Source organism: Nicotiana tabacum, chromosome 3 (assembly GCF_000715075.1).
Source record: "Nicotiana tabacum cultivar K326 chromosome 3, ASM71507v2, whole genome shotgun sequence".
Taxonomy (NCBI): Eukaryota; Viridiplantae; Streptophyta; class Magnoliopsida; order Solanales; family Solanaceae; genus Nicotiana; species Nicotiana tabacum.
In genome coordinates this window covers 120,098,080-120,117,880 of record NC_134082.1, presented here as the reverse complement: position 1 = coordinate 120,117,880, position 19,801 = coordinate 120,098,080, and the positions used below count along the sequence as shown (strand labels likewise).

Below are 19,801 nucleotides of genomic sequence, written 5' to 3'. Positions count from 1 at the left end.
ATCGTTGCCTTCGCCCGTTCTTCAAGTTCAGGGGGAACATCTTTCGCATCTTCATCTTCTTGAGGGTCCCCATCGTTGAAGGATATGTGATAACATGGTGAAACATCGTCCAATTTCTCGTCATCCTCCATTAGAGATAAAACATCGTGCTCGCCTTGCGCAGCAACATGATACGAAGAACCTACACTTTCTTCGTCTTCATCACGTTCTTTAGTGTAGACCACAGTGTATGGCTTTACTTTCAATACCTCATTACACGAAACTATGACTTTTGTTTGTCGCCTTATTATAGAAGGAACCGGACTTTGGAAATCCTTAGAGATCTTCTGAATTTTGGGCGAAGTCGGTGTTCTTGTATTTTGATAATTTCTCTAGAACTTATTCCCTTTCTTTAATGGACCCAATCTCTCAAACACAAAAGTCCTCACAATTGATTTTCCAAGTCGATCAAAGACAGAAGGCTTGATAGAAGCGACAGATTCATTTTCTACAGTGATATAATTGTTGTTCGCCCTTCTTATAGAGATGCGCACAGGTGACAGTTGCTTGTATCCCAAACCTTCACGTGGTTGCCTCGTCGCAGCTTCTAATGGGATCTTCCCTAACTTTGACGGTACGTTGGAATTGTATCCAGCTTTTGCAAATAGCTGTAAGCGTTAGGATCAAAACCTTCATCTGTTCGCTTTGTAGGGAGTGCCACATTCTGCAAATAATTTTGGGCCACAAACCCTGAAGTGGCTTTGAGGACAACTTTATTGCCTCAATTTGTTTTACCGGAAGAGTTAACTCCTTTAGCATGTTAGTTTGGAGATAAGATGATTCACCTTCATCTTTATTACTTTTAGGGACATATTGAAGTGCAGGAGTTACTTTCTTGCCATAAGACGCAATATCCCCTCTATAACATTTATTCGAGTTAGGTTGTACCTCCTCAGTAACATCTTTGGCTCTACCAGCAGTCACCTCAGCTCTTTTAGTTGTAGGCTCATCATTCTTCCTTTTTATGACATCATCAGCTTTTAGCTCCTTCATAATGCGGTTCTTTAAGTAGAACTTTGCATCGGCAAAGTGTGACTTAGCCTCAGTGAATGGCTCATCATCAACAACTATCTTATTCTCGACTTCACCCTCATAGTATTTCAAACTTTGATGGCAGGTAGATGGAACCACTTTATTCTCATGTATCCAAGGCCTTCCAAGGAAGACATTGTATGAAGTCTTTGCATCGATCATATGCAGCCATGTACTTGATTCCATATCTTCAATGGTGATTCCTATCCTGATCGCACCTATGGCACTTTGCCCCCCTTGGTTGAATCCTTGGATCATCACACGACTTTCAGAGAGTTCGTTCATGGGAATACTAAGTTCTTTCACAGTGCAAATTTGCAATATGTTCACTGAGGATCCTCCATCAACCAAAATTTGATTTACCCTTTTATCACGCATATAGTTAACCAGGTACAACGGGCGGTTATGAAAAGTGTCACCTAGTAGAAGGTCGTCATTTGTAAACATAACTTTTTTCTCCCAGGCGTTAACTTCTTGAGGAATAGACTCGATGGGATTTTCTGAAGATGGTGCCAATGATATGTTATCACTCTTTTCTTCCCCTTATCAGCATTGCAACAAGAGGCCTCAATATCATCATGGGAAATCTTCATGCGGAACCAACATGGCAAGAAATCCTCCAAGGTCACTGGATGTCGTGGCTTTTGAGGGTGGTGCATCTCCACTTTTGCTTTCTTAAAACACCTAACTGGATTCTGTTTCATTGGTCTTTTTACCATCATCTTCCTTATTGGTTGTTCTATTGATTCTTTTCGTGGGCTCCTTTTGTGGCGCCTACGACGAGTCACCAACATCCAACCTTCATTATCATCAGGTTGATCGTCTTTAACTTTGTTGTTCTCCAGTAATTCTTCATCTTTGATTTCTTTTAAACTGCGTAACTCATCTAGACTGAATGAGCCAAAGGTGATAGAGAATTGGTTTGTGCTTGCTTTCTTATCTTCAAGCATGATCTTCTTTTCATGGGCCAAGTCCATAACTTTGTCCTTGAAGACAAAACACTTCTCCAGAGGGTGGCTTACAAGTCGGTGATATTTGCAGTAATTTTGGTCATTTATTTTCCCAGCTTCATTTGGTCGCTTCATCTCTGGAAGCTCAATGAGATTTAACTCGAGGAGTTCTTCAAAAATTGCTGGCACATCAGAGTATAGAAATGGGTATTCCTTCTCTTGCATTTATTTTAGAGTCAACTTCCTACTTGGTTTATCTTGAAAAGAAGTGGATTTCGTATTATGCTTCTTGCTCACCTTCATTATGAACTTCACATGTGATGTGTTGACATTCATGGCTTCTTTGTTTTCTGACCTCAATACCAACTTGCTCCATATCTTGACTTCTTGCTTGCCGCTCCCTTTGCGAGGCTCATAGATAGGTAACCTTTCGTTTCCAGCGGAGGCTATGCTTAACTCCATGTCGTGGGCGCGAGTCGCAAGTTCTTCAAACATGCTAGGCTTGATACCTTGCAAGATGTAGCGAAGTCCCCAATGCATGCCTTGGATGCACATTTCTATGCCAGAAGCTTCACTAAGCCTCTTTTTGGAGTTGAGGCTTGTATTCCTCCAACGACTGATAAAGTCGATAACTGGTTATTTGTTGATGAGTATTTGTGAGTTCTATCATACTCACAGTATGTCTCGTGCTATAAAAACGATTGAGGAACTCTTGCTCTAGTTGATCCCAGCTATCAATAGATCCATCCTCGAGGTCTATGTACCAGTCAAAAGCATTTCCTTTTAGTGAGCGAACAAACTACTTGACGAGGTAATCTCCATAAGTCCCAGCATTATTGCACGTCTCAACAAAGTGCGCCACATGTTGCTTTAGATTACCTTTACCATCAAACTATTGAAACTTTGGAGGTTGATAACCAACAAGCATCTTCAACATATCGACCCTTGCAGTGTACGGCTTCGCATATGCAAGGGAGGACTTGACAGCAACTTCATACTTATTTTTAATAGTTCCTTCAATAAACTCCTTCAATTGATCGATTGGAATCATCCCTTCAGATGAGACACGGATCGCCTTAGCGGATGCTACTTGTCTTGGGGGAGAATCACTCTTTGTAACTTTTGGGAGCTTGCCAGGTGCGTGGGTAGATTCTTCTTCCATCAAGATTCTCACCCTATCTATTAGCTTGTTGATTCTATCATTTTGATTTTGCATGCACTTGGTCAAGCCAGTGATTGCTTCCGTCAAGTTTGCCAACTGCTCCTCCACAGATGAAGTGTTTGTCATCATGTCTTGCATGATTGTTGTGGACGATGGAGAGTAGCATGGATTGTCACACAGATTGATCCTTGATTGGATCATGTTATGTGGTGTAAGTGGGGAGGATCCATCACTTGAAGCATCATCATCTTCCTTCATAGTAGAGTGCTTAGATCCGGAGAGGTCAAGCAGAGCAAGAGTTTTCTTGATCTTTTTAGCAACATCGCTTCCTCCTTCGGGTGCATTTGTGGAAGACCTTGCCCCTTTTAAGGATGAAGATTCGCAAATAAGGGTAGATGCGGGCGGCACTTGGGGTGCTTATTGTCCTAACGAGCTTGTTTTGCTCCTCGTAACTGGTACAAAACTTCCAAAGCTAACATCGAGGATGTTTTCCACATCAATATAGAACCTGAAATTAGCAGCCTTGGTGGAAGTTGAACTGGAGTTGATTTCTTTTGAAGCCATTTCGATGTTCCTGAACTTTGGTGATTCAAATGTTGAGATGAGAGGTAGAGATTATCCCACTGGGTGTGCCAGAATTTGTAGATAATAAATTGTATCGAGAAAATAAAATCAAGACTGAAAAATATTGCAACAATCGTAGTATTTAATTTCAAGTAATATGAGTGTTACAATCTCTATGATTCCTATGATTCTACTTTTCCAATATAAATTCAAGGGCCTTTGAGCTTGATCTTGAATTTGAATTTGATTTATCCGTCACGAACACTTTGATTGTTGCCACGAATTGTATCACGAACAAGTAGCCTTGATCTTGAACTCCTTGTATTTAATTTGACTTCGTTCTTGATCTTGAATACTTGAAATTTGTGTTGAAGTGCTTGAATGCTTGAAACTTGCAGTTTGCAGAGAATTGTGGCCTTTGATCTACGAGCTTCCTTGCGTCTTCTTGTTATAACTTCTGGTGTCTTTTTTGAGTTATGAAAACCTCTATTTATAGTTGTGGGAGGGAAGAGTTATGATAAGAACAAACTTTTTCCGACCAATCAGATTGAAGAGTGACAAGGCCACATTTGATTGGCCAGAACATGTCACTTGAACATGTGGCGCGATTTCATTGGCCTTTTAATTTGACTTGGCATGCCTTGTCATTCTGACACATGGCACTATCCTATTGGCTCTTCCGTTTGACTTGGCGTGCCACATCATTTGACACGTGACACCCAACTGGGCCTCTAGGAAAATGACATATTGGGCCTAATGAAGTGGGCTCATCATCTGTAGCCCAACTAAATAGACTAGCCCAATGGATTAAAAATTACTTATTTAATCCATATATATTGGACTTATAATTAATCCAATTATATTAGCCTAATAGCTTTATTTGAACTAATATGTCTTGAATTTAAAAATATAGTCTAAATAATTTTATGAATTTAAATCCAATAAAATGTAGATGCCTACACATGTGACATGAATACAAAGAAAAAGAATAAAGCAACGAAGAAGAAGATAAAAGTGTATGTATCTGAAGTTACCAAAAAAATAAAAATCAGTTAAACCTTTAAAAAATATATATGAAAAAAATAATGGATAGAAAGCTATTGCGTCCACACCAGGTCATAATATTCTATTCGAAATTACTGCAGCCATTTAGTTACCGACCAATTTTATCCTACCAAGAAAGTTATTATCGTCGAACTTCGCTAAAGTGTCACATGTGTACATCGACCAAAAATTGTCAAAGTTTCTAGTTGCCATCATCTAGAAAATCTAATTTATGTTATAGATCATTTACAAATTTTCCACAATTTGAAGGCCTTATTCCATCTCTTATTCTGGACCAATTAGGCTTGCCCAGCTTTCAGAGAGGCTAACTGGGCTCATACAAGTTGGCCCATGGGCTTTAATAGATATTCAGAAGAATTAGACAAACGAAAAGAAAAAGGAAGCAAGGTTTACTCTTTATTTCTGTATATGATTAGAAACCAAATTTCTGGTTATGAAGAGTGAAGGTATTTGATGCAATACCCATGGAATAGCTATTTGTGTGTATACGTTCCACAGTTGCCTCATTCATCGCTAAATCGCCAATAAAGAGGGAATGCATTTTGAAATGTAATATAAAATGGTCGATCATATTGTAAACGTGGTCAAAGAATACTTCTTTAGGGGTTGAGACTACTTTTTCCTTTTCTTTTATCAAATGAAAAGGTGGAGCAGTGCCAGTAACGTAGCCTAAGAAAGAAGAAAATTAAGAAAAGAATATTCTATAAGTATATATCCAGAACCTCTAACTTTATATAGATTTAAACAACCAGAAACTATTTCACGTAGGGATGGTTTTGATACACTCAGATAAAGAAGTAATATATGCAGATAGAGATTGAAGCTTGAAGATTCTGTTATGATGCTAAAAAGACCACTAACTAAATGATGCTAAGATCTAATTATGTTCCCTTTCCCTTTCGAATAAATCATCAGCTCCAAATTCACGCTTTCTTTTGAAGCCTCTGCTTTAAGATAGATTTTAAACTTTATTCCTCAAGCAAAATCGTTAATGGAGACCTCTATGAGTTCCCACCATCCCAGATTTCTTCTAAATCTGCTTTGACTAAATGATATATCCTGTTCTTCGGCTTCTTTCAGTTCTAACTGTGTATATAATATATTGTTGGCAATATAAAGTTATTGTCAATGTTTTTCACCTTAGTTTCCAACAATCACATGCAAAATGTGCATATAAAAGATCGCGACCAAACTTAGTTGGGATTCAACTCTGTCTACAGATACGGCCGAGAAAAAAGAAAATGTTTCATTACAATAGTAGCCATGGATGTTGATTCTCATAATCATTTGAGTTAAATAAGGAATTGATGCATGTTTACATCATTTATTAATGTAATTATCATACTCATCGCAACATACAAGTGCTTGAAGAAATCACAATTAACAAAGACACAGGAAAGTGATTCAATGGGAATGAATCTTGAAGCTAAATGACTTAGTCAGCCATGCCTTCCAGCCCTTTTTCCCATTCTGAGCAATCCCATTTGCCCTTCCTTCTGTCATCAGTGGCTGTTTTTGCTTCTTACAGAGGATGAAATTCCTCACTCCTACTGATCCTATCGAGTCCAATGGTCCTAGAGCTGAAAAATCAGTTCAGAAAAAACGTGTGGAAGATAAGAATGTATGACAAATAAATGCAACTGGTCCCTCCACAGTGGGATAGAGGTAGGGATTAAAAAAAAGAAAAGAAAAACAAAAGATTAAGATATACTATATTGTGTACCATCAAGTCCAGCACTGGCTGGGTAAAAGAAGAAATCATTGACATGAAAGCCCAGAACTGGAAGTCGGCCCTCACGAGCATATTGTTTCAGGGCAATTTCAACAACACCAGCAACCTTATCATTCTCACTCACTACAAATCTTAACGGCCCAGCACTTCCCAAGACATTGACCGTGATCAAGAACCTAGTAGGAGTATTCTTTATTGGCTTCTTCTCCATCTCTCCTTTCTTGTTATATAGTAGTTAAGAAGTTTTTAGATTTTCAAGAAGCAGCTAGGTGATTTTCTACAGAGCTGCAGTTATTGAGCCAAAGGAGATAGACAAGTTTCTATGAAAATTGATCTCAAGGGTCAAGGCCAATACAGCGATAGTACCAGGCTTCTTTAACAGAGCCAAAGGAGAGGCAAAACGACAAGTAAAGAACAGCGGGCATCAAAGTTTTGATGATATCAACCATTCAAGCCGCGAGGACAGGTGCTCTTGCTCAGGCTTCTGCAAATGAAGAAAACAAGGCGTGGAGATGTGAAATAGGGAATAGTTGGAAAAGTTAACGTCAACTACGCAACCTTTTGGCAGAGGACGAAAAAAGGGAAGGCTATGCTTCTTGAAATGTGACTCTGGATTCTTGCTCTGTTTTTTGGGCAAATCCAATGCCTCTTCTTCTATTATGTACATATAAAGTATTCAAGTTAAATACACCGTAACTTTAAGTAAAGAATTTGTATACTTAACAAATACCTGGCATGAAGTATGTTATACATATAACGAGTCGCACGAATCGCGTTGGTTTGATTCTTGAATTCTCAAGTTTAATGCTCTGGTAGAATAAATAAAGAATAAGTGAAACACACAACTACAATTTATTTAAACCATAATGGATTCAATAAAAATAAGTTACATAAGCAAACATGGTTTCTTTATTAATTTTGTAGAGTACTAACTCCTAAGAATCCATGTATAGGTTAGTCGTCCATCAAAACTTAAACAATGGGACATTATTGGCAAGGATAAATAAAAAATTTCCTTTTCAGATTCCTCTTAAAAATTGAAATAAATCCTTACATTCAGTGCTGTGTAAGTCAACCAAAACATAAGTAATGGGAATATTTGCTAGAATAATTTACCTAAATAGCCGCCCATTTAATTTTTTTAAATTAAAAATAGGCAACGGATGTATAATATATGTCTAATTCATGTATAATACATGTATAATCAATATATAATCTATATATACCGGCTAGAAAAAGTGAATAGTGAATCTTGTTGGGACCGAAAAATTAGGTGTCATGCGGAATCTAGTAAAACAAACTTTGAACAACGACAACAAAGGAGAAATCTACCAAAAGAGATACAAACATATAACGTGGTTCAGTCAATTAAGCTACATCCACGGGCGGAGATGAACAATCCACTATATAAAAAGAGAGTACAAAAATATTGAGAGAACAACCTCACGAAGAGGCAAACACAAGTGACACACTAACATTTGTCCCGTAAAGTTCTTCCCCCTAAACACAACTCTCAAACCCCATATGGCTACATTGTGGATGTTGTTGAATGAGAAGGATGGATCTTCAATTTATAGAACCCCAAAGCTTTTCCTATAAGAAAAAGGACTAGCCAAATATGGAAAAATTATACTTTTCTTCTAGGAAAAGAAAAACCCAATTATGATAAATATGTTGTCATTTTATTCAAGAGATACGAAAACTAATTATGGTAAGAAAATTAGGACAACACCTAATAATTCTCCCCCTTTGCTTGAATTTTCTAACAAAATAAACTTGATCCACCTTCATCACATAACTTTCAACAGGTCGCATCTCCAAATTTTCACCCAAATTTCTCATACAAAAACCATGATTACCGTCAAATAGGTTGCGACTAGAACTGAACCCGCCAATATGAACCTGTCTTGAACCTCGCTCTGATACCATTGTTATGTTACGGAAGAGGCAAACCCGAAAATAAAGAAGATAAAGAACACCAAATTTTAACGTGGAAAACCTTTCAAATCGAAGGTAAAAACCACAGGATCATAAAGATCCAAAAAGATCCACTATAACAATAAGAGGGTTACAAAAGTTCTCCAAATTGGCTACACAACAAGTGCCAAACACGGAGCAACAATAGCAACAAAAGCAACAACTAATCAATTGAAGAAAGAGGAGAATCCACAAAAATAAAGCTGCTATTCGAGGCTCGAAATCAGATGCTTCGACCTCTATATCCGATCTTCACTGTTCGAATCAAATACGAAGATATTAAAAACACTCGGTCAAAGTTTCAGCCCGATCCAACGGTTAACGAATCAGAAAACATGATTTAAAGTTGGTTGGTTCGAATAAAAATCTGCAGCAAAAACAAATACTTTTCTTCTCTCTTCTCTCTTAATGAAAGCTCTCTCAAAAACCACTCTTATGTGCTTAAGTCTTTGAAAGATTTCTATCAATGAGAATAGAATAATTCTCCAAGGTTGTCCTTTCTTGCCATAATGGTTGCATGTAATATTATAGTATTTGAACCTTGACTTACTTCTACTTTTACCTCTATTCCTTGAGCCTCTTGTTCTATCTCGCCCCCGGTCTTCTGCAACCAAGATATCTGCTTGTGAGGACGAACCTTGAGATTGTCTCCTTACTTCCTCGTTCAATACACCACTTTTGGCATATTCCATGGTCACCTTACCTCCAGGAGTTGAATTTGTCAAAGAAACACGAAGAGTTTCCCAAGAGTCAGGCAGAGTATTATGAAGTCAAAGTCCTTGTATCTCATCATCAAAATTAACTCCCATTCCAGACAGCTGATCAAGGACGCCCTGAAAAGCATTTATGTGATCAAGGATAGGGCTGTCTTCCTTGTATTTAAAGGTCATCAATTGCTTTAGCAGGAACAACTTGTTGTTCCCAGTTTTTGAAGCATAAAGAGTCTCTAACTTTTCCCATAATGATCTCTTATGTGTCTCATTCACAATATGGTTGCGAATATTATCTCCAACCCATTGTCGTATATGTCCACATACTAGTTGATGCTCGAAATCCCAATCTTCATCTGATATACTCTCGGGTTTATAAGCTGCAAAAACGGGTAGATGCATTTTCTTCACGAATAACAAGTCTTTCATCTTGCTTCTCCAAATATTATAATTGCTCCCATTTAAACATACCATCTTGCTCATATCCGCTTTCATTCCGTAACAACAAGAAAATCAGGATAACACCTAACAATTCTCCCCCTTAGCCTGAATTTTCTGACAAAATAAACTTGATCCACCTTCATCACATAACCTTTAACAGGTCGCATCTCCAAATCTCCACCATAAAATTTATCTCAACGTGTGTAGCACTCCGATCAAATTTCTCATACAAAAATCACGATTACCATCTAATAGGTTGCGACTAGAACTGAACCCGCCAATATGAACCTGTCTTAAACCTCGCTCTGATACCACTTGTTAGGACCGAAAAATCAGGTGTCATGGGGAATCTAGTAAAGCAAACCTTGAGCGACGACAACAAAGGAGAAATCTACCAAAAGAGATACAAATATATAACGTGGTTCGGTCAATTAACCTACGTCCACAGGCGGAGATGAACAATCCACTATATAAAAAGAGGGTACAAAAATATAGAGAGAACAACCTCACGAAGAGCAAACACAAGTGACACACTAACACTTGTCCCGTAAAAATTTTCCCCTAAACACGACTCTCAAACCCCATATGGCTACAATGTGAATGCTGTTGAATGAGAAGGACGGATCTTCAATTTATAAAACTCCAAACTTTTTCCTACAAGAAAAAATGACTATCCAAATATGAAAAAATTATATTTTTCTTCTAGGAAAAGAAAAACTCAATTATGATAAATATGTTGTTCTTTCCTTCAAGAAAAACGAAAACCAAATATGGTAAGAAAATTAGGACAACACCTAACAAAACTGACGGGCCATCTGTGTAACAATATCCCTATTTACAATGCTTCAGTACGCTCCATCGGTCAAGTACTTCACTCCATCATGATTCGGCACTGGTATTTAAGTTAGAGGTGGATCCAGGATTTGATGGTTGCGGGTGTCACTGCATTTAATTTACAGTAATGAGTAGTCAAGGAGGTTGAATTTGGATATACATGCATTTGATCGGTTCGCTCTATTTTAAATTAACTTTATTCGGTTCGATACGCATGATAACCAAACTGAATATATTTGGCCATTTCAAGGAAAAAATAAAAATACTAACTAAATAAAAAAGAAAAATGATTAAATGCATATTTTTAAAAAAATATTTGAGATCTAGAACAAAATAATGCAAGGAAATATACTTTTCTAATCTAAATAACTAATAAAAATGGAATTGTACATAGAGAGAAAATACAAAAATGAAGATAAAAGAAATTAAAAAAAAAAGAAAAGAAAAATAAAAGTAAACTGGAAAGTGTTAACACAGTAAAGTAAAAACTTTTTTAATCTAAATAACTAATAAAAATGAAATTGTACATAGAGAGAAAATACAAAAATGAAGGTAAAAGAAATTAAGAAAAAGAGAAGAAAAAAAAAAAGGTAAATTGGAAAGTGTTAACACAGTAAAGTAAAATTGGTTCTACAATATGAGCAAATGAGGATAGATATTGAGTATTGGGCCTGGCAAGAGGTACTATGACCATGGCACCTTTAACCAATCTGCTTGGGTTAAATTAAAAAATAGTCAGATTTACAACTGGTCGTTCAAAAATAGTCCAATTTTAAAAGTAATCAAAATTTAGCCACTTTTCATGTAAAGATAAATCTGAGCGATAATACTGTTCAAAACCCGAAAAATACGTCAGTATATTATGCTGGAGTTCCAGCATAAGTATACTTGAACTCCAACATATTATACTGGAGTTCCAGGATAAGTGTGTTGGAACTCCAGCATAATATGATGGAGTTCTAGCATAAGTACACTAGAACTCCAGCATAATATACTGGAGTTCCAGCAAGTATACCGGTCCAGCATAATATACTGGAGTTTGGAGCACCGGTGCTCCAGTCTCCAGTATATTATACTGGAGCCAGCAAAGTATACCGGTCCAGCATAATATGTTGGAGTTCATACACATGTGCACCGAACTCCAGTTCATTATGCTGGACCGGTCTCTGTTGCAACAAAATAGTGGCTATTTTTCATTGACTTGGTAAACACTGACTATTTTTGAATGACCAGTCCGAAAACTGGCTGTACCGTGCTATTTTTACATTACTTGGGGTGCCATTATTTACATATCTATCTTTTTCAGGTGAAATATCTATACTATATTAAAAGCACGAAGGTCCTTAGCGAAATGTCGTTCACCTTTTTTACCCTTTAAAAAAAAAGTTTACATTGGATAAAATTATAAACTCAAAAAACTTTCCTTATATTTAGAAGTTCTAAATAAATAAATAAAATCTAATATAATTTAGTGTTTGACATTTCTCCTAATAAGGATACAATATATTAAGACATAAAAGAATATAAAAAAGGTAGGAGGAAAGATTTTTGTTGGTTTCCAACAAGGAAACTTCACGTTTTATGTGGTATTTTTTTTCTTTGTCCTTGTTTAATCAAAAAGACCAATTTTTCTTTTCATATGATTTATTTGTTGTTTTTAAAATTTAAATCATAAGTATTTTATTAGAAGCTTGGTTGTTAAATTCGTTAAAATTTACTATGGCATTAAGTTTTGAAATAGTAATTATTGTTGAAAAAAATAGTAATCATTAATTTGTGATAAGAAACTAATTATCATAATTTAATTTACAAAAGTACCTAAATTACCTCAATGCATATGTTAAAATAAAATAGATGGAAAAGGACTTTTATTTTTTGGTCAAACAAGAACTAATATTATTACTGAGAAATTTTGCTACATAATATAACTTTACAAAACAAGAATTAGCTAGTAAATTCATCTTGTAGCTAATAGAATTTTTTATAATATATAGCTGATTCTGTCACTAAGTAGGATTTGGGATAAATTTTATGATTTAACTACATAATTTATCTATCATTAATTTTTCTTCTCTTTGTAGTTAACTTGTCTTAGAATATATGGTACCTAGATGACTATTTTGATACAAAATTAATATAAAAGAACGAGATACATAATAACACTAAACTTTCAATTATCTTGGTTGTTGTCGTGCTTAGATAGAACATCCACTATTTTTTGTTACTAAGTAGGCTCAATATTTGTCATATTCAAGATCTTATATTTTTAAAAATCTTATTGTTAAGGGCTTATATTTTTCATAATTTTATACGGATCGATAGAAGGTACACGCGCATCGCGCATATCCTAGCACAAAGACCCTTAGTGAAATGTCATTCGCCTTTTTTACCCTTTAATATAGATTTTATATTGGTTATAATTATAATTTAATTATTCTACTAATATTTAGGACTTAAAAATCAACTAAATTTTGGTCAATAAATCTTGCCTTATTCGGACTACATATATAGAAACTCAATTTTAGGAATTTAACACCAAATAAAAATTTACTTATAAATCCTTTCCTTAAATAAATTATGTAAAGTAATTATGACATTTTCACACGTGCATTAGACAAAATGTGTATAAACGTGTTAGAAATCTACTAATAAAATTTTAGATCTAATTTTAGGTCTTCAAAAATTAAAGATTACTAATAATATGTAAACCAAACTTAAACATACTAGGTCGTGTATGGAAATATATATAAATAATTTTAATACGACATGCTTGCGTTTTGAAAATAATAGTAGTATTTTTAATTTGAAGTAATAAGTACTATAATGTACTTTAAGTTAATTATTTGAATTAGTTGAATACATATTGTAAATTTATACACATATTAAATTAAAAATCAATTACAATACTTGAAAAGTAAAACATATATAAGATAAATTTATATATTGAAATTAATTAAAATAAATTATATACATCTATTCATAAGTAATTTAAGGTAGTAGTTAAAAGAAAACATAGTGAGCGAAATGTATAAATTGATATTTCTCATTGAATTAGCTATACAAAATCAATATTCTTTGTTGAAATAAATTTACACATTTATTTTAATTTAAAAATAATATTTATATAATTTTTTAAAAGTTTTATACTCATTTAGATAGGTTACACGCGCAATGCGCGTACCGTAAAACTAGTAAAGAAAAAAACACGTACTACTAATACTAATTATAATAACGACCGGGTGGTATGCATACCACCCGGACTCCACAACATAGATCCGCCCCTGATTTAAGTTTATTTAACTTCATGACCTTAACTTTAGACTATAGAACATTAAAATAAGGGACTGGCATAGAAAACTAATATGGGATTACATGGAATGAATCAACATTAGGAAACATTCATAAATTATTTTGAAAAACTCATCAAATAACATTCAACGCAAAACTTTAAAGCGACGAGTGGAAGTCCAAAATCTTTATAAAGTAAATCATTTTAGTAGCTCTTATCTATACCCATGGGCGGATGCACATGGGTGGAAGCGGTGTTATCCGAAACCGTTTCGTCGGAATAAAATATTAAATGTTTATATTAGTATTTTGTAAAAATAAAGCAATATATGATAATAACATCGCTTTTTGGTGAAGAGTACTTCTTGGTTCATTGGTCAAGATTATATTTGAGTTTGTAAAGGTTGTAGGTAAGAACGTAGGCCTTCTATTTTTCGAACAACTTTGAGCGAGCATTTTTGTTAAAATTTTGAGACTAAGGAAAATCGAACATACACCTCCCTTTACAATAATATTCAACTAAACCATTGACCGAGGCTTTCAACTTGTGGGAAGCTGATTTTAGATAATACTTTATTATAATATATATAAATACAACATCGCTTAAAAAAGTTCTGCATATGCCCCTAGTCGTCACACTGTATGCTGCAGCGCCCAACTTTGGTCGACTGCATCGCTCGTCACTATTAGCCTCTACTTGTAGCCTCACAGTCTCCCGTTGCAGCGCCCGCTGTAGTGCTGCACTCTACCAAACCCTTCGTGAACTCCATTTTTGGATGCTCTTGAGTCCAAATTGACTCCGGATCATCTTCCACATCGTTACAAGCACGTTAAAATACTTGTGAAGCATTTCTACGCCATTTAGCATATTTTCCAACAGAATACACTTCTTGATCTTCAATCGTAGTCCAGCTAATTCTCATGAAGCTCTTTTGGTGTGTGACCTCGATCGATCATAAGACGTCGAGATGACTCCTTACACCTATATTACATGTTGGTAAGCCACCCTGGGTGCTATTTTTCGAACATCTTTGAGCAAACATTTTTGTTACAAATTTGAGGCTAAGAAGAATCGAACCTACACCTCCCTTTGCAATAATATTCAACTAAATCATTGGCCAAGGCTTTCAACTTGTGGGAAAATGATATTAGATAATACTTATTTATTTATTATTATTATTTATATAAATACGACACCGCTTACAAAAAATACGGCATATATATACCCTTAGACTAGTAAAATAAAATGGATATTATACACTGGTCAAAGAAGTCCCAACTTTTTAAGGGGTTGAGACTACTTTTTCTTTTTCTTTCTTTCTAACGAAAAGATGCAAAGATTTGACAGTAACAGTTATATATATATAGCTTTAAACATCCAGAAAGTGTTTATAGAGGGCAAAATACATAGTTTGTCCCGGAATTTAGCACGGATAATTTTTTACACACTCAACTTTTTCAAAGTGTATCTAAGACACACTATTTTTATTGACCAGTTTTTTGTTTGGAAATTGCATCCACCTACCAATCAAAATGCAACACATGTCATAACTCAATAATAAATAAATATATACTTAAAATAAACCTTAATTGATTAAACTTTTTCCAATAAAATTAAATGTCATATCACCTTATCTCCCCCTCCCCTCCCCCCCCTCCCAAAAAAAAATCTTCCCCAAGCCTCCCCTCCCTCATCAACTTCCTCCTCCTCCACCGTCTACCCTCTTCTCCAAGCCCCCTTCCCATCGGCTTACTCCTGTAAGGCTCCAATCCCTCCCCTTTGTTTACTTTAAAAACATGAGCAATAGCTAGTAACAAGAATTCAACAAATACAGTCTATTTTAAAGAGGACAACACTTAGAAATAGAAAAAAAATCACACCATTGAAGTATGTCATCTGCACTTCTAAAAACTTAAATAAGGAGTAATTTTTATTTTTTATTTTTACAGAGAATGAGAATTCAACTCAAACTCACAAAATAAAAGAAAAAACCCACATAACATAAAACCTGACATAACTAGATCCACCAAAACACTTTTAAATGAAGAAATTACAAGTCTTTATTATAACTCAAGAACATCAAACTGCATAATATTTGTTTAAACTCAAAGATGGAAACCAGAAATGGCATGACTTGAAGATCTTAGCTTCTGGGTTTAACTCAAACTACTCTATTTTGTATACAGAAGATAATGGCTTCCATGGCTGCTACTAACAACTGGGTTTTGAGAAGAAAAAAAAAGAGAGAAAAGAGACAGGCTTCAATGGTGAAGGTATGGTGGTTCTTGGCAGGTGGGTGTTGGTTAGGATGGTGGAGAAATTGTGGAGAAACAACGGTGGAAGGTGGGTGTTGGATTTGGCGGAGGATAGCCAGTGAATTAGTTTAGGAAAACGGGAAAAAAAATAAAATAAAGAAAGAAAATAATTTTTTTATTGTTCACGCACCTTATTTTATTGGTAAAACATGCACTAGCCACGTCGACAAAAAAGGTATGTATTAGATACTTTTGAAAAGGTTGTGCGTGTAAAAAGTTATTCGTGCTCAAAAAATGTGTCAAGGGGTTTGGTCTTTAAGTTCCGGAGGCAAACTATATATTTTACCTTTATAGAGGGATGGTTATAGTACACTCGGAACAACCAATAAAGTAGCTAGTACACAGATTTGAAGGCTTTGCTTTTAGAAAGATATATTAACCATTATTGCTCAAGCAAAATCGCTGGAAACCTCTATGATTTCCCACCATCCCCACATCACTCTTCTTGAATATGCTTTGATTTTTAGGATATCTTAGGAAGAGGCGGACCTATGCGTAATATTGAGGGGTCACCGATCCCATAAAATCGACAGAAATTTTAATATTCTAAAAAATTGTATTCTTTGAAAATAATTAATTTAAATTACTTAGTATGCCGAACACTAAAAGCATTTAGGAGTCACTGATTGAACATAATATTGTACTGCTGTCAGTGTTAAAATCCTGGGTCTACGTCTGATCTTAGGAATGAACTTTTGTTCCATAGAAGTTGATTCTCATAAATACTTGAGTTACTTACATATATTTTTTAACCATCTTGGTATCTGGAATCCGTTGGCATGACTAATCCAACCACATATGGCACGTTAAGAGTAAATCAGTCAATACCAGGAATTGATGCATATATACACATCATTTATTAGTACACAACACTTATAGGCTTGACGAAACCACAATTAACTAAGGCACAAGAAAGTGATTCAATGGGAATGAATCTTGAAGCTAAATGACTTAGTCAGCCAAGCCTTCCAACCCTTTTTCCCATTCTGAGCAATCTCATTTGCCCTTCCTTCTGTCATCAATGGTTGTTTTTGCTTCTTGCAAAGGATGAAATTTCTCACTCCTAGTGATCCTATCGAGTCCAATGGTCCTAGAGCTGAAAAATCAGTTCAGAAAAAACAAGGTTATCAATGCCCTGAAATGTGGTACAAGAATTGAACATATCCTAAGTAAGCACACAAAAAAATCTAATAGCACAATAAGATTCATTCTGAGGAGTGAGGCTTGAGTGGATGAGCACCTTTGTTGAAATTTTATTGCTTCCGGTTACTGCAGTAACTTTTTTAGCATAATAAGTTGCTTAGTTTTAGGATGAATTTCAATTTTAAATTTGTATGTTTGTTGAAATATTTTGGGTTTTTTTGATTTTCAAATTATGTGGATTTTTTGTTCCTAATTGGCTATTTAAAGCCTTGTTATGTTTAATAAAATTATTGAGAAACGTTTTCAATCAATACCTTAAATAGTTTTGTTGTCCCATCTTTTAAAAAACCAACAACCTACACCATCAACGGGTAGATTAAAGGTTGTAATTTTTCTGTTTGGGTGCCTATTCATTATTACTGTACACAATTCTCCTATTACAGTAGTACTTTTTTGGGGTGTATAAAGCCACAATGCCCAGGCAACTATATTATTGTATTGATGCAATTAAAAGATTAGGAGTTCTAGTAGAATTTCATAAAGCTTTAGCTCGAACAACTGTAATTTAATTGGAACAAGAGACTCCACTTCAACTCAATAAATGATTAAGCAAAATATATCACTAAAAGAAAAGGCAATAGGAGAATTGTGTAGAGTAATAAGGTAAAGGCATTTTTTTTTTATATATATAAAAAGGAGAAATTAAGATTCAAGTGTCCTTGTAAAGTACCATCAATTCCAGCATTGGTTGTGTAAAGAAAGAAATCGTTGACGTTAGAACTCAGAATCGGAAGTCGGCCCTCACGAGCATATTGTTTGAGAGCAGTGTTAACGACCACAGCAACCTTATCATTCTCACTCACTACAAACCTTAACGGCCCAGCACTTCCCAACACATTTACTGTAATCAACAACCTAGTACTATTATTCTTCACCTTCTTATTCTCCTCCCCTTTCTTTATTGCCTTCTGCATGCATATCTTCTCAGAAAATGATTTCATCAACTTTCTCTCCATTTAAATCTATCAATAACACTGCAGTTATTGGACACAAGGAAGACAACGGGATAGTTTTATATGAAAATCTATCTCAAGGGTCAAGGCCAATACAACGAAGCAGACAGATGGATTAAATTTATATGAAAATGCTATCTCAAGGGTCAAGGCCAATGCAACGATAATACCAGGCTTCTTTAACAAAGCCAAAGGAGAGAAGAAACGAGAAGTAAAGAAGAGTGGGCATCAAAGTTTTGATGGTATCAACCATTCAAGCAGAGAGGAGCTTTTCTCACAGGCTTCTGCAAATTAAGAAAAAAAGGGCCTGAAGGGAAAAATAAGCTTCAACTACGGAACTTTTGGGAGAGAAAGAAAAGGAAAGATGTGCTTCTTGAAATGGACACTGGATTCCTTCTCTGTTTTCTGGGCAAGTGTTAAGCCGCTTCTTCTGTTATGTACAATATTAATACTAGACAGCATATGACAAGTTCATGTATTCCAACCAAATTAATGTTTAAAATTGAAGAATAAAGATAAAAGCTATGGTACTACTATATACCAAACACAGAGAATAAATACACGGAGAAGTGTGGACTCTCTGGCCGAGCCACATGTTTTGAAGGGGGTTCAATTGAATCTTCTAAAGCCAGACAATTCTACTATACAAATAGGGTAAAAATAATATTTTTTTACATAGTTATAAATTGTTGAATTCTCTTAACATAAAGAAAATTTCTAATGTATTGGAAGAGATGGTTCAAGACTTAATTTATTATGTAGTAAGTTTAAATCGTGTGTGACATTTCTGCATTTTCTTGAATCCCTTGGCTCTGCCATTATCTGAACTGCTAATTAGCTCAGACAAATCCATGAGAAGCAAATAACAAAGGATTATTTAATGCTTTATTCACAGGAACAAGTATATATTTAATTCACCAGATGTAACTGAATTATTCTATAAAAAATTAAACAATTTTACCAAGTTGACAAGCGTCCCAGAAAGAATAAATATAAACTGTTAACAACTACCAGGCATGACGTAAGCTATACATAAACTATAATTCTTGATGAGCTCTGGCCTATGCCCTTTCGATAGTTGTTTAGGACAGAGCCACAAACCCCTTTGTGATCGTAATAATAGATACTATAATATTGGGGAGGTTGAGGTTTATATTAAAGTCGTGGCTTTGAATTTTGGATTATCAAGTTTAATATACGGCAAGAAATTGCAGAAATATGATACTTTTTTAGGTAGTCTTTAATTTTGACCCCCGCTTGTCCTATGACTAGATTTAAAATCAAAAGTTGAAAGTGTTGCTCATGAGGCTAGCAAGAAGTAAGGCTGTCTAAGGGGAGGGTACTAGGACATTAAGGGTTACGGGTTAAGGGGAGGGTTCCTTAAGGGTACTTTACTTAAGGGTATTTAAGGGTATGGGTTAAAGGTATTTTTTTGGTCCCTACCAGTACCCCTACTAGTCCTAAGGGTGCGGTACCGATACTTAGGAGTACTTAGGGATAATTTTAAATTAATTTTTTTTTGGTATTGGTCTGGT

General features: G+C 35.2%; 2 protein-coding genes across 2 annotated transcripts; both read right to left on the bottom strand.

Annotated features, from left to right (window-relative positions):
- Nucleotides 1-6,098: 6,098 nt before the first annotated feature.
- On the bottom strand, nucleotides 6,099-7,249 carry LOC107810342 (uncharacterized protein At4g22758-like). The gene is made up of 2 exons (XM_016635104.2): nucleotides 6,536-7,249; nucleotides 6,099-6,392 (listed from the first exon to the last, which is right to left on the bottom strand). Exons 1-2 carry the CDS (start codon nucleotides 6,753-6,755, stop codon nucleotides 6,217-6,219), a joined length of 396 nt encoding a protein of 131 aa, XP_016490590.2. The 5' UTR covers nucleotides 6,756-7,249; the 3' UTR covers nucleotides 6,099-6,216.
- Nucleotides 7,250-17,030: 9,781 nt separating this feature from the next.
- On the bottom strand, nucleotides 17,031-18,269 carry LOC107810343 (uncharacterized protein At4g22758-like). The gene is made up of 2 exons (XM_016635106.2): nucleotides 17,984-18,269; nucleotides 17,031-17,206 (listed from the first exon to the last, which is right to left on the bottom strand). The coding sequence occupies exons 1-2, from the start codon at nucleotides 18,267-18,269 to the stop codon at nucleotides 17,031-17,033; spliced, it is 462 nt and encodes a 153-aa protein (XP_016490592.2).
- Nucleotides 18,270-19,801: the final 1,532 nt, after the last annotated feature.

Excerpts from the sequence above, each read along its gene's own strand:
- LOC107810342 (XM_016635104.2), bottom strand. The coding sequence starts at position 6,755 with ATGGAGAAGAAGCCAATAAAGAATACTCCTACTAGGTTCTTGATCACG. Across the intron at positions 6,393-6,535 it reads AGCCAGTGCTGGACTTGATG|CTCTAGGACCATTGGACTCG; the intron begins GTACACAATATA and ends CTGATTTTTCAG.
- LOC107810343 (XM_016635106.2), bottom strand. The coding sequence starts at position 18,269 with ATGGAGAGAAAGTTGATGAAATCATTTTCTGAGAAGATATGCATGCAG. Across the intron at positions 17,207-17,983 it reads AACCAATGCTGGAATTGATG|CTCTAGGACCATTGGACTCG; the intron begins GTACTTTACAAG and ends CTGATTTTTCAG.